The sequence below is a fragment of the Lutjanus erythropterus genome, chromosome 4 (assembly GCF_056507025.1).
Source record: "Lutjanus erythropterus isolate fLutEry1 chromosome 4, fLutEry1.hap2, whole genome shotgun sequence".
Lineage (NCBI taxonomy): Eukaryota > Metazoa > Chordata > Actinopteri > Lutjaniformes > Lutjanidae > Lutjanus > Lutjanus erythropterus.
This window is the reverse complement of record NC_139320.1, coordinates 45,190,699-45,203,086: the sequence shown is the minus strand read 5'-3', so window position 1 is coordinate 45,203,086 and position 12,388 is coordinate 45,190,699. Positions and strand designations below refer to the sequence as shown.

Here is a 12,388-nt window from a genome sequence, read left to right as displayed (position 1 = left end):
CATGTGACCAATAGATAGATAGATCACCTGAGTATCTTCAGTGGCTGCTTGTTTGGCGGAAACGTGCAACTTTACCTGTACCTGTGTATCTTTAAGCAACACCCTGCAGCTTCAAAGGAAACAATAACTTAAGGTTTTCCAGACACCAGGAGAGAAACTTATGGGCTCTGTGGTGAATGCATAATAAGAAACAGAAGAAACAGAAAAAGAATCAAACAAATGAAGGACTGTTTAATGGCAAGAAGCGAACATAAACAAACTGAAATGCTTCATTATTTGAGTTGCTGTCTTCTTCTAGTATCTGCATTTGACACATTCATCACTTGGTAAAAATGGATCAATACACACAACAGCATGGTTCAGTGTATCAAGGTGACATGAATGACACAGTGACATGGGCTACTGCATATATTAAAGTGACATTTCAGTGTTTTCTAACAGTGAAAATGTAGAGCCTCAAACCCCCTGTTTATTCACCCTCCCATCCCTGCTGTGAGTTCCCCTTTGGCTCTTGCCAGAAATTCAAACATCTCAGGATACAAATAGGGATCCAAGACTCATTTGGCATTGATATTCTGCTCACCTGGCTGTGGCAATCAAGTGTTTTTTTTTAACCTCACTGGAATACTAGAGCTCTGGACCAGAGACTAAAAGAATGAAAAGATGTAAACACTGTGCCTGAACAAGAATCAATCAGCAGCAAAGTCCTACAGTAACCATGCTGGCTCCCCCTCCACACGTATCTCTCCATCTCCTCGGCCTCTCGTTCATCTCCCCTCTTTTGCTGCTCCGCGCTTCATTTAGTCCTGGTAACTTTTTACCAGCAGCCACATCAGCAGCACAGTGATTAAGACGATCATGAAGTTGAGGAACAGCTCCTGCGTCGAGCGGTCCATGGCGGTATCTCAGGCAGGATGGGATGGAGAGCAGAGGAAGGTGCTGCCGCCGAGGAGACGAGGAGGAAAGATGCAGTCGTGCTGGATGTTTCTAAACAGGTGTGGCTCCTTTAGTGTCTTGGCTGTGAGAGGTGCACAATAAAAAGTTAAGATTGCCAGAAATACAGGTCAGACCAAAGCAAACACAATAGTATTTTAAAAAAAAATATAAGTGTGTGTGTGTGTGTGTGTGTGTGTGTGTGTGTGTGTGTGTGTCTTCAGTGATACATTTGCTATTTGTGGGTGCATGAATGTCTGTTATCATAGATTAGAGGATCAGGCACCTCTCAGACAGGCTGTTACATCTGTTCACAGTTACCATCGCTCAACAGGGAGACGGGCCACAATGTCCCCTCATATACACACATGGGACATGACACACACACCCACAAATTATACAGTAATAATACACATCTATCTATCTATCTATCTATCTATCTATCTATCTATCTATCTATCTATCTATCTATCTATCTATCTATCTATCTATCTATTACACACGATCAGGCTTTAAAATAAAAGCGCAAAATTACTTAGGCATTAACAGCAGACATGGGTAGTTTTGATTATTATGTAATATACATGAAAAAAATAGGATGTAATTTGTAACAAAATACTTTAAAAGCTTGTATTTGTGTATTTGAAATACTTAAAATACATTACTGACATTTAATTCTCAAATAAGACACATTGTTACCAACAACAGGCAAACTCGATGTTAAGCATGTGATTAACGCTGTGAAACAGTCACAGTTTGGTTAGGCTTAAGTGTCTTCACTTATGTAACTTAAAGCTACTACAAGGAACTTTCGTATCTTATTGATTTTAGAGCCCCCCTGTGGACAACAGTGGTAGTGTTTCCACCACCATAACCACAAAATATAACTGTAAAAATATAATTATGGGAATAAACATCCTCTCCTGCTTATTTTTAAGTGTCTAATGTACTACTCACTGTAACCTTGCCTCTGAAACTGTAAACACAGGCTTGATTCATCTTATTATAAGGAGAATCTGACCAGGTGGCACACATTAACAACATATTTTCCCCTGGCTTGTAGTATATTCGATTACGGGGCGAGCTGTACCTTTAACAAACTGACTTTAACAAAACTTTTTTCATTTATTAGTTGTCAGTTGCAGAATTTTTGAAAGGTTTTGTTTGTCTTGGTAGCACAACAATAACAGCATTGTTCAGAATAACCACTGGGTTGTTACCTTTCCTCTTTTGGTGGTGACCTCACGATAAACAGGAAGAGGAGAATGCCGATGTTCTTATGTGCTCCAGCAGTACAGCCTTTCTGTATCTTGTCTTTTTACTAGAAACTTCTCTGTTTTGGCACCTATTCTTCTCTGCAGCATCCAACACTGGCTGACCTTCTTGCCGTTGTCCAGCTTACTGTGGTCAATAGGGGCAGGGCCCGCTCCTAAAGTAGCCATCCTCAGTGGACCGCCCATGTTTCACATACACACAGTCTGAGGTCACACACCAACTAAACACCCAATAGAGTGTGTTATTTTCCACAATCTGGCCCACTGGAGTGTTTCCCATCTGTAACCATACAGAGTCACACCCACACACACACACACACACACACACACACACACACACACACACACACACACACACACACACACACACACACACACACAGCACAGCACAGAGGAGGGACTCATGGTTATTTATAAAACATTATTGCAGATACTTAGTGGATTACACTTGTTCCAAACACAATACTCACAACTCCTGATGGATATAAAAGTATCACTCAGTATCAGGTAAAGACTGTGCATAGGGGAAAAGAAGAATGACAGAACAACTTCCACAAAATGCAAAATGCAAGATGTGAGCCATGTAGGTTTAAATCCAGCTGCTGACATAATTTATCATGCTGTCATTAAATGCATGCACACCTCTTCCCATATTTGTTATTAGCAGGGATCATGCAATACCTTGCATGTGCATGCATTATCAACATACCTGCTTCTAATCTCTAGTACTACCAGACCCATCAGCCTAATTTGTTTGTGCATGTTCATGACTACTGAAGGACGTCTGTGATTCTTCTTGGAAAAAAACATTTTTTATGGCTCCACAATGGAGACAGCTGCAGCCACAGGCATTATGTTTCCTGGTCATCCCATCTTTGTGAATGCAGTGTCTCTAGAACACCACCAATGTTCACATGGACTCAAAGATGACGTGGTTTGGTGGTCTGTTCTACTTTTTGATTGCTCTGCTTTACTGACAGCTGACTTCTCACTCTTCTTTGCAAATCTGCCCCTGATTGCATCTGGCAGCTGTGGTGACTTTGCAGTAAGTGCCTCACCATCTTTTACCTGCACTCTACTGAGTGACCTCTTCAAGTTTGGGTATCATGACATATACAGTCCTTTCTGCCACTCCACTTCAGTTACATTCCAGCTAATGCCAGTCATTAAAGAGAATAAAGGGATGTGTAGGTCATGTGGCAGTGTTGTATGAAGTTGATGGCACCTTCCTAAATAACTTCTATTGAATCAGCAAATAGGCAACCAAAATCAGATTCTACTCCCCTCAATGAAGTGCAGAGCACTGCTTTCTTCCACAAATCTTTCTGATGTCATATAATGCAAGGATCTTTTATTCATCACTTTATAATACAGTGTTGTAGAGTGAGGTGCTAGTTGTAGCACCTTTATGCCACTAGCAAAACAAAAGTTATAGTCATAAAAATAAACGTTTGTACTGTTAGGTTATGTTTTATGGTTGAGTGCAATAAGAGGCTTTGGATGTACCTACAGCTTGAGGGAAGGCATGCACAAAAGAAGAAGAGTTTTGCAAATCTAGGGTTCCCTCCTAGACGTGACCACACTGGAATGGAGCAAAGGCAGAAAGCTTGCATTTCAGGTAGCCTATGGCTGCATGCTTTTCTGGCTGAGTGGCAACCAGGCCGTTTAGTTGGCCTCTTACTAACTTGTGCAGGAAATTGAATCCCCTCAATCTAAAACAAAATAATACCTGTGTTGTGAGGGTTACTGATTAAGCAAAAAAAGATACAGTAAAATGTGTTTGGATAGTGCTAGGCCAGCACTTCCCCCTGCTTCCAGTCTTTATGCTAAGCTAAGCTAACTGGCTTTTGTAGCTTCATATTTACAGTCATGAAAATTGTATTAATCCTCTCATCATCATCAACTCAAACAAGCATATTTGCCCAAACTATTCTTTAAATAGCTATTAATTCTAACTAAAGTGGTGATTTTTTTTAAATCACTGTTGTATTTTCACATTCTTCCTCCTCTATGTTTGCTGGCTCACAGAGAGAACTTTGACAGCTCACCACCATGAACAACTCAGCTCATCTCACACTTGACAGCTGCTTACAGCGGTCTTATCTCTGAACTAATGTTAAACCCCCTTGACACACACACCTTCTCCCGTACACGCAGAGGGGTCACAGCAGGACAAAAGTGTGCATGAGCACGGCTCCCTTAAACTTTTCCATCACAGGATACCAAGGTCATTCCCGGAGGATTTAACAGATCAAAACGGCTGCCATTTTATCGCCCCGCTGCTCCGCCAGGATCGGACCAATAGCTATTTGACCCAGGGATTCCCATTGTCACAGGGATCCAGTGCCGGGGTGATTGAATAAAGCGGGGTGAGGTGTGCAGGCATCTCTGTGCTGGGTGGACTGTGGCCCGCTCTGACAGCTGTGTGTGTGTGTTTAAGATTGAAAAGTGCTGGCAGGGTTACCCTCTAAATCAGTGGAGAGACAGAGGGGTGTCAACAAGGCCTCAGAGACACCATTCCACACATTCTGGGATGTTGTGTGTGTGTGTGTGTGTGTGTGTTCATGCCTATATATGAATGCAGTAAGACTACTGTTTATTATCAAGTGAAAGCTACTGTACTTTCATGCTTGTCAGCTGCAGTGTTTTATGGCAAAATAAAGAATTGGCAAATCCAATGAAATCCTCAGTATACTGTATATCAATATATCATCTTTGCAAGTGAATGTTTACAACCAACACATTTTTTAAAAAGCCTACAGTCATGCTTTTACATTAAAACATAAGATTGATATCATTTAGTCCTTCAAAGATCAGTAAAAAATAATTAAATTCATTAGCAGTGACTCTTTTGTAAACATTAAATATGAGGCTAGACAATTAATTTATTAGCATAAAGAAGACAGTATATTTCTATGTACAGTACCGTCAAAAGTTTGTAGTTTTGTATGCTGAAGGATGAATATGAGGGAGTACAAGTTGTGCATAGTGTACAGTTAAGAGGTGCCATATTAATGTGAATATTAACAGATGTACTCCAGTGATTGCAAACAGATGACATGTCCTTTAATACTTGTGAAATGGCAAGGGGGGGTAGGGGCTACGGGGTGGGTGGAGGAGCGGGCAAGGGGATGACTTATTGTCCTCTTTGTCTTTTATACGTGTATAATTTGTATAAATGTAGGATAAACGTAGGATGGCAGATAAAACCAACAAAAAATTGGTCACAAAACAACAACAACGAAAATAACCCCGAACTGTGACAATGACAAGTTGTGGTTTTGCTTCAAGCCTTTATGCTAAGCTAAGCTAATTGCCTGCTGGTTTCATATGTAGTGATATTAATTCAATCTATACTGAACAAGCCCATCAAATAATTACGTAGGGAGTTCTTGAACAAACTTTGTTTGTTTATTCATTGTTTCCCTTTTAAATTTGGTCACATCTGACGCAAGCACCTCAAAAAGTGCAGAAAAAACAAAAGAGCTGCGACTTAACAGAACCTGATGTAGCAGCAATTCAGCCCCCCCGCTCCCCCACACACTTTTGAAATAAAAAAAAAAAAATTAAAAAACATTTTGGTCACATTTGACCCTGGTGCATCTCAAAGTGCAGTTCTATTCAATTACAAATTCAATACAATTCATCATTTATCACCTCATCTACGACGGCCAACATGCAGTCTTTCCCGTTTGTGAGTCTGTGAATGGCCTTTTTTTTCATGCCAGGATCCAGAACAGACGGAGGGAAGCTGCTGCAGCTCTCTCTTTGGCTGTGCATGACTGCATCATCGTAGTACAGCTCCAGTTGTAAGATGAAATCAAACTCTGCACTTTTGCAGCCCTCTCCTGTGATCTGTCAGGAAAGTTTGTCTCGAAAGTCTGTTTCTCAATGTGGTGCCTCTGAAGACTGTAATTTTTAAGCACCGCAACACATGTCTGTGAATATTCTCAGTCATCCAGGTCATGGTACTCGTATCAAGGTTTGTAGTAGGCGACTGGACTTGATAGAGTTCTTGAAGACGTTTCGCCTCTCATCCAAGAGGCTTCTTCAGTTCTGCCTGACTGGTTTGGGAGTTCAGGTATTAAACCTAATGGGGTCGTTAGCACGTAAGGGGGCATGTGACTCATGTGCCCGCCCCTCCATTGTGTGACTCATGAGTTTCACCTGGGGGGAGGTGTGAATGAGAGTCATTAAGGACGGGAATTAAGTTAATTAAGCATAAAACCTACCCCTGTGGCTTCACATCCATGATTTTTTACAATCAAATAAGTGACAAAACCACCGCAGTCAGTCTGTTGTGCTTGTCCAGCTCCTGATGGTTTCGGTTGGTGTCACTTTTGAAAAAGTGCAAACTCTCCTCTGACCACACCCACTGAGCAGCACAAGGCTGTCAGATTTACTCCCACTGCCCAAGTAAAGTTTACTTTCTTGTGTCAGGTTATGTAATCAGTACAGTAGTTTAGTTCATTTTACATATGGAAATGAGGATACATAATTACAAACAAACACCAAGTAACATATTAAATAAAATGTGACATTTTAAAGTAAAAGAACTTAAATAATAATTTCCTGTAGAATTTAAACAAACAATTAAGGCAATACAGAACCAAAAAATCATTTTTTTCAGTGTACTGCACTCTACAGCCTGGCTCAATGCCCCGCCCACAGCACTATCTGATTGATTAGAAGTCACAAGTACTCGCCCACACAGACACAGTGAGTCGCAGACAGGCCGACCCGAAACGCACCGGTGATCAAAGAGGAGGTGTGTAGAAATGAACCTGGCAGATATTGCCAGAGTTTCAGTAAATATCACAATCTTATGATCTGCTTCCAAGCTGCCAGCATAGTGACACCAGTCAAAATGTGCTAAGTCATGGTCAGGATTTCACTTGAGTTGATGCAGGCGCTTCTAAATCAGTTGCTTTTTTTAAACTCTGCTGCCTCACAGACATGAGCTGCAGAGTAAAACAGAGCGTGCAGCTGTTCGGTCTTTTCACTACAACTGTCTTGAGATTACTTGTATAAAAGTAACAGTGACAGTAAAACTGTGTTTCACACTATGGTGGTTTCATGTAATCCACCAATTACAAACGTGCTGAACCACTGCGATCTGTTGCACTCCTAGTCACAGTGAAGTTGACCTTTGACCTTCTGGATATAAACCATCATTACCTCATCATTTTATCCTATTAAACATTTGTGTGTAATTTCTCATAATTAGCATATGAATTCTTGAATTATGGTCAAAAATGTGTACAGTGAGGTCACTGTGAGCTTTGACCTTTGACCACCAAAATCTAATCATCATCTTTGAGTTCAAGCAAACATTTGTGTCAAGTTTGATTACGAGTACTTTGCCAAAATGTCAGGCTCTTTTGGGGGATAGATCCCGAACACAACAATGTAAATGTATGTGTTTTTGAACTATAGTTTTGACAACATTGTATAAATTCATATTGAATTAAACATTTTTTTTGTTTTATAGACATGTCTTATAATTATTCAGTGACCTTGCCTGAACCTGGTTGTTTTATTGAGCATAATATCTTAATGAATTGAGGTTAATCAGTCAGCCATCATGCTCCTTCAGTCTTCCCCTTTGACACAGTGGTCAGACATTTATACTGAATTAGCAGGTATTGTTAGGCTTAATATTGTCTCTAAATCACAAAACCTGTCAATAGACAACTGTTTATCTAAGCTTGGCTAAGATTTAGTCAGAGACGACAGTCTGACGCTGCTGTACTGTAACATTATGACTGAACTTCTCCATAGTTAATGACAATCACCGTTCTCTGGAGCCTCAGACATTCTTGCTGCTCTCTTTTTTCCAGGAAGGATGGGGGACCAGAGATCTTGATGGATTTATTGATTTTACAACCTGCTATTACATGAAACCATGGGTTTTCCCCCAGAAGGGGACGTGGCCTTGCTGAACCGGGCTGGACGATGTTTGGTCGGTCTGATGTATGCTGGCTTGCATGCTGCAAAATGCAACTTGATGCAGTAGGAGTAGTAGTAGCTTTGGCATAGTGCATTTGACAGCCCATGTATTTGGACTAAATCTTTTTCAGGGATACTAAATAGTATATTAGTATAGACACTGGAATGTGCAGTCAGTGGGTAGTATAACCAGGAAGTAAACCAGTAAGCTTGAAAGCTTTTTTTGCCTTTCACACCAGGCGAGCAACTCTCATTGGACTGAATGAACGATGTCTTTGCAAACACTATCTAGTTCATTATAATACATTTGAGGACAAGACCATTGACACAAGCCTGTATTATTCATTATTCCTATGAAAATACAATAGTCAAGTTAAAAAGTGATGAATTAAGGCTGTAATCACAGAGGTAAACAGACACCACACTCATCCGACAAACAATGTGATACTGACAAAAGTACAATGTTTGATCAGGAAAGTGTGTTGTTGAGAAGCATTGTCCTAATATCCCATAAAAACAGAATATCCCCTTGTTTAGCCTGCACATTAGTCTACAAATAGCTGGCACTGAAAAAATATTTAGCCCACGGCTTTTCTCATTTAAAGTGTCTAAATCTTTTCCACTACAGCAGCAGTGATTGGCGGAGAGACAGGAATTCATCTCAGCTGACTATCATCCTGACAGAGAGATGATGAATGCACACCAGATGGATAACCAAACACCAAGCCCTGTTGCCAAACACTTTCACTGGTAACTTCTATCTAGGTCTTATATCCCTTTTAGCTACTTATTAGTCAGTTAATAGAAAGTTATTTTACTTTCCTCAGTAACACAGGCTGATAAGTTTTCTCTTGGGTATCTGTTTAATGGAAGACAAATTTTTGGCTATACACCTTACTTTTTTCACCATGAAAACATCAATTAGCCAAAGCATTGGTGCATGTGTGACATCAGACCTCTTGCAGATTTCAGAAATACATGAGTAAATATTTTCCATTTCCATCCCATTCCATTTTCTTGCTTCATCATCTCTATGGGAAAAAAACACCTGTGCAGTTTTAGCTGATATATTTCTGTACTTTTAACTGGCTGTTTCATCACCTGAGTTTTTTATGACTCATCTTTCTCCAAGAACAGACGGATATCTGCCTACACGGCGTCCCGAGAGAGAGGTAGAGATCAGAATCGCTATTTTAAAAAGCAGGATCTGGTTTCTTTATCCGTCCATCTCCGTCATGCAGTCTCCAGCTAATTAGAATACAAAGATGCCAGCAACAGGAGTTTGGCCGCTGGCTACTGGCCCTGCATTTCAAAGCGTGATGGCATGCCTCAGGGTACACAAGTGGTTCCACTTGAGTTCTCACCATTATGCTGCTTTTTCAGAGCTTGGCTGATGTGTAAGGTGAAGCTGCCCTTGAGCACCGGCAAGAGAAATACCTTCCTAATCTCCTGTACGTAACCTTAAAGTGACATTTCCACATGGCAGAACGTGGACACTCCTGTCTTCATATTCACTGATGAATGGCTGTTGTTATTACAATTGCACTTACGAGATGAGGTACAGTGTTTGTTTGTCACTCTAGAAACAGCTGTTGAGAAACACTTCTACACAGGTCCAGCATTTGATCATATCTCATGGTTGTGATTAACAGATCATTTATCAGATACTAAGTGGACTTGGTAGTGGGATTATTTTAATCAGCTGCTGTTTCCAAGGTCAGAAAATAACTTTGAAACTCGGCATTTGAGCCAACTTTGATGACAAGTCTTTTAAAGGTACGTACGCAGGATTTTGTGACATCTAGTGATGTGCTTGTGGATTGCAAGCATGTCCTCTTAGTGGCTGTCAAACTTGCAGGAAACACAAAAGCCATATCTTGACATTGTCTGTTTTTTCCTTTTTGGGCTGTTGTAATCCAGTTGACACACAGGTATACGCTGTATACCACCTAAGAAAACAGGATTTCTGTATACCCACTTACAAATGCAACAGATTTGCAAATACCAGTTTGAGAGTTGTGACAGTAAACTGAATAAATGTTGCCGAACATCCAGATACTCTTGTCGTCTTTGCTCGCTTGTCCTTGTCCTTCCTGTTGTGAACAGGCGTCTGAAACATGGTCGTAGATCACATGCATCTTTCTAAGCCAATCATTTCAGACCATGAACCTGCAGTTACAGTTACTGGTCTTGCAAAACAGATTTTCTCATTGTACATGTATCAGAGCTGCCTTATAAAAGTTACCCTTAGAAAAAAAGTAAAGTTTATCCTTAGAACTCCTGTCTTAATTTGCAGCAATTTTTGCATACTTTATATGTTTATATTGTATGTTAACAGCTCACTGTACATTTTTTTGAATCTAAAGCAATATTGTAGAAGTAATTTAATTTGTATACCATTATGCATTACAATATTTAAGACACAGCTGATATTAAATGTCATCACAACAGCTTCATCTATACACAGTATAAACTAATGCAAATACTTAGAAATATTACATTCTATATCTGCCAATAAATCCCCATAAATCTTACACACTGAACCTGATCAGCTGTCTCCACTCCCGTCTCCTGTACTTTGATATGCTACGTGCTAGGCTAATCTATGCTGTTAAAAAAATGAAGGTGGTTAAAAGATGTTGATGCATACACCTTTATATGTTTATATTGTTATATATAAAAAAGCACCATATTTAGTAACATATTAAGTTAGCAGAATGCTAACTAACTAGCTAGCCAATGATTTATGTAAATTAGCTATCAGATGTAACTAGCCAGCTAATGATTAATGTATTATTTACTAGCTATTTAGCTAGCATTTTGCTAACAGTAGCTAGATGTGATGATATGCTGCTTTTACAGGTCTCCCAGCAACCTCTTTTCATCATCATCAAAATGGTTTTCTTTTCAACATAAAGAAACCTAGCATAGCATAGATATAACATATCTAAGAACAGGGAGGGAGAAAGTTGACTGAGGTTCTGCCGGGTGCCAAACATGCGCCACTTTTTCGTATCATAGACTGAAAAGGGGTGGAACTTGGATCGGTCATTTGTAACAAAATTAACCATCAGGCATTGGTTTACAAAGAGAGAGAATAGAGTTAATGGAGGCAGGATTAATTTCTGCTTCTTGAATCAACCCATCTTACTCCTGTTTTCATATAACTGCGATAACATTTTGTCGGACTGCCACAAAGCACACTGGATGAAATGCTGTTAGATGGTATAGGTGCAAAAGCTTTTACCCTTGCTGTTTGTGGCCCTGATTCATTACCTGGGTGTCATCCAATGCTCATAAAGGAGTGGCGATTTTATGAGACCGTTTTGAAAAACAAGAAGGTGCAGAGTGTTGTGTTCATGTTGGAGAGGGCAGCCATGGCCTCCTGTCTGAGCAGCTGTTGTTTTGCAGACTAAACAGAGCGTGCTGTTAAGACGACGGAGGGTTCCCACTGGCCAGCGGCTCTGCTCGGCACATTAATTACTGAGATGGCTGAGGACAGGTGAGGGGTTCATTACACCACACGCCCCACATGTATGCACACACACAAATGTTTCACGCTCACACACAAAGGCGTCCACCCAGAGGGGAGTCATTAATCTGGCTGTAGAGGAATTCATGCGCAGGATCTGAGCAGACAGAGAGGAGGCACTGCACCAAAGACAAAACTATCAGTTACAATGACTACTTGTATCTGATCAGCATCTGTCCTGATGTGCAGAGCGTTGTGTTTTGTTGAAAGGGATGCATAAGAAGTGAGCCAACTAGTCCACAGTGGTAATACTTTTCCATCTGGGTAATGCAAGATCATCCTCAGTTGCCAGAATTTGAGTGGAGTCTGATGATGGATGAAAAAGGAATGGCAAACAGTCTCCACAGGATAGTCACCCCTATATATTTACAATTTATCCCTGAGTATCATGTTAGCAGGGCCTATAGAATGATCCCTAGAGCATTTTTGTCTGTCTTTTGTTGGGAGATTAAGAAGGCATGCAGCATGGATTTGCCATCAGGGTTTAGGTCCTATGGAGCCACAAAAACACTGGACGGCAGTAAGGCTTGTGTACTGAGTGAGAGATGTGTAGTCGGGAAGAGAGAATAGCAGGACCACTTATATAAAAAGACCAACAGTAATCCTGCAATGTAACAAATTTCTGAAATTACCACATTATTACTGTAAAATCAAGACATGCTTACTGTATAATATGTATACAGTAAGTTGCTGTATACTT

The 12,388-nt window shown here is 40.3% G+C and overlaps 1 protein-coding gene across 1 annotated transcript; it reads right to left on the bottom strand.

Annotated features, from left to right (window-relative positions):
* Positions 1–206: 206 nt before the first annotated feature.
* Positions 207–2,363, bottom strand: sln (sarcolipin). The gene is made up of 2 exons (XM_084718118.1): positions 2,154–2,363; positions 207–1,013 (listed from the first exon to the last, which is right to left on the bottom strand). Exon 2 carries the CDS (start codon positions 894–896, stop codon positions 801–803), a length of 96 nt encoding a protein of 31 aa, XP_084574244.1. The 5' UTR covers positions 897–1,013; positions 2,154–2,363; the 3' UTR covers positions 207–800.
* Positions 2,364–12,388: the final 10,025 nt, after the last annotated feature.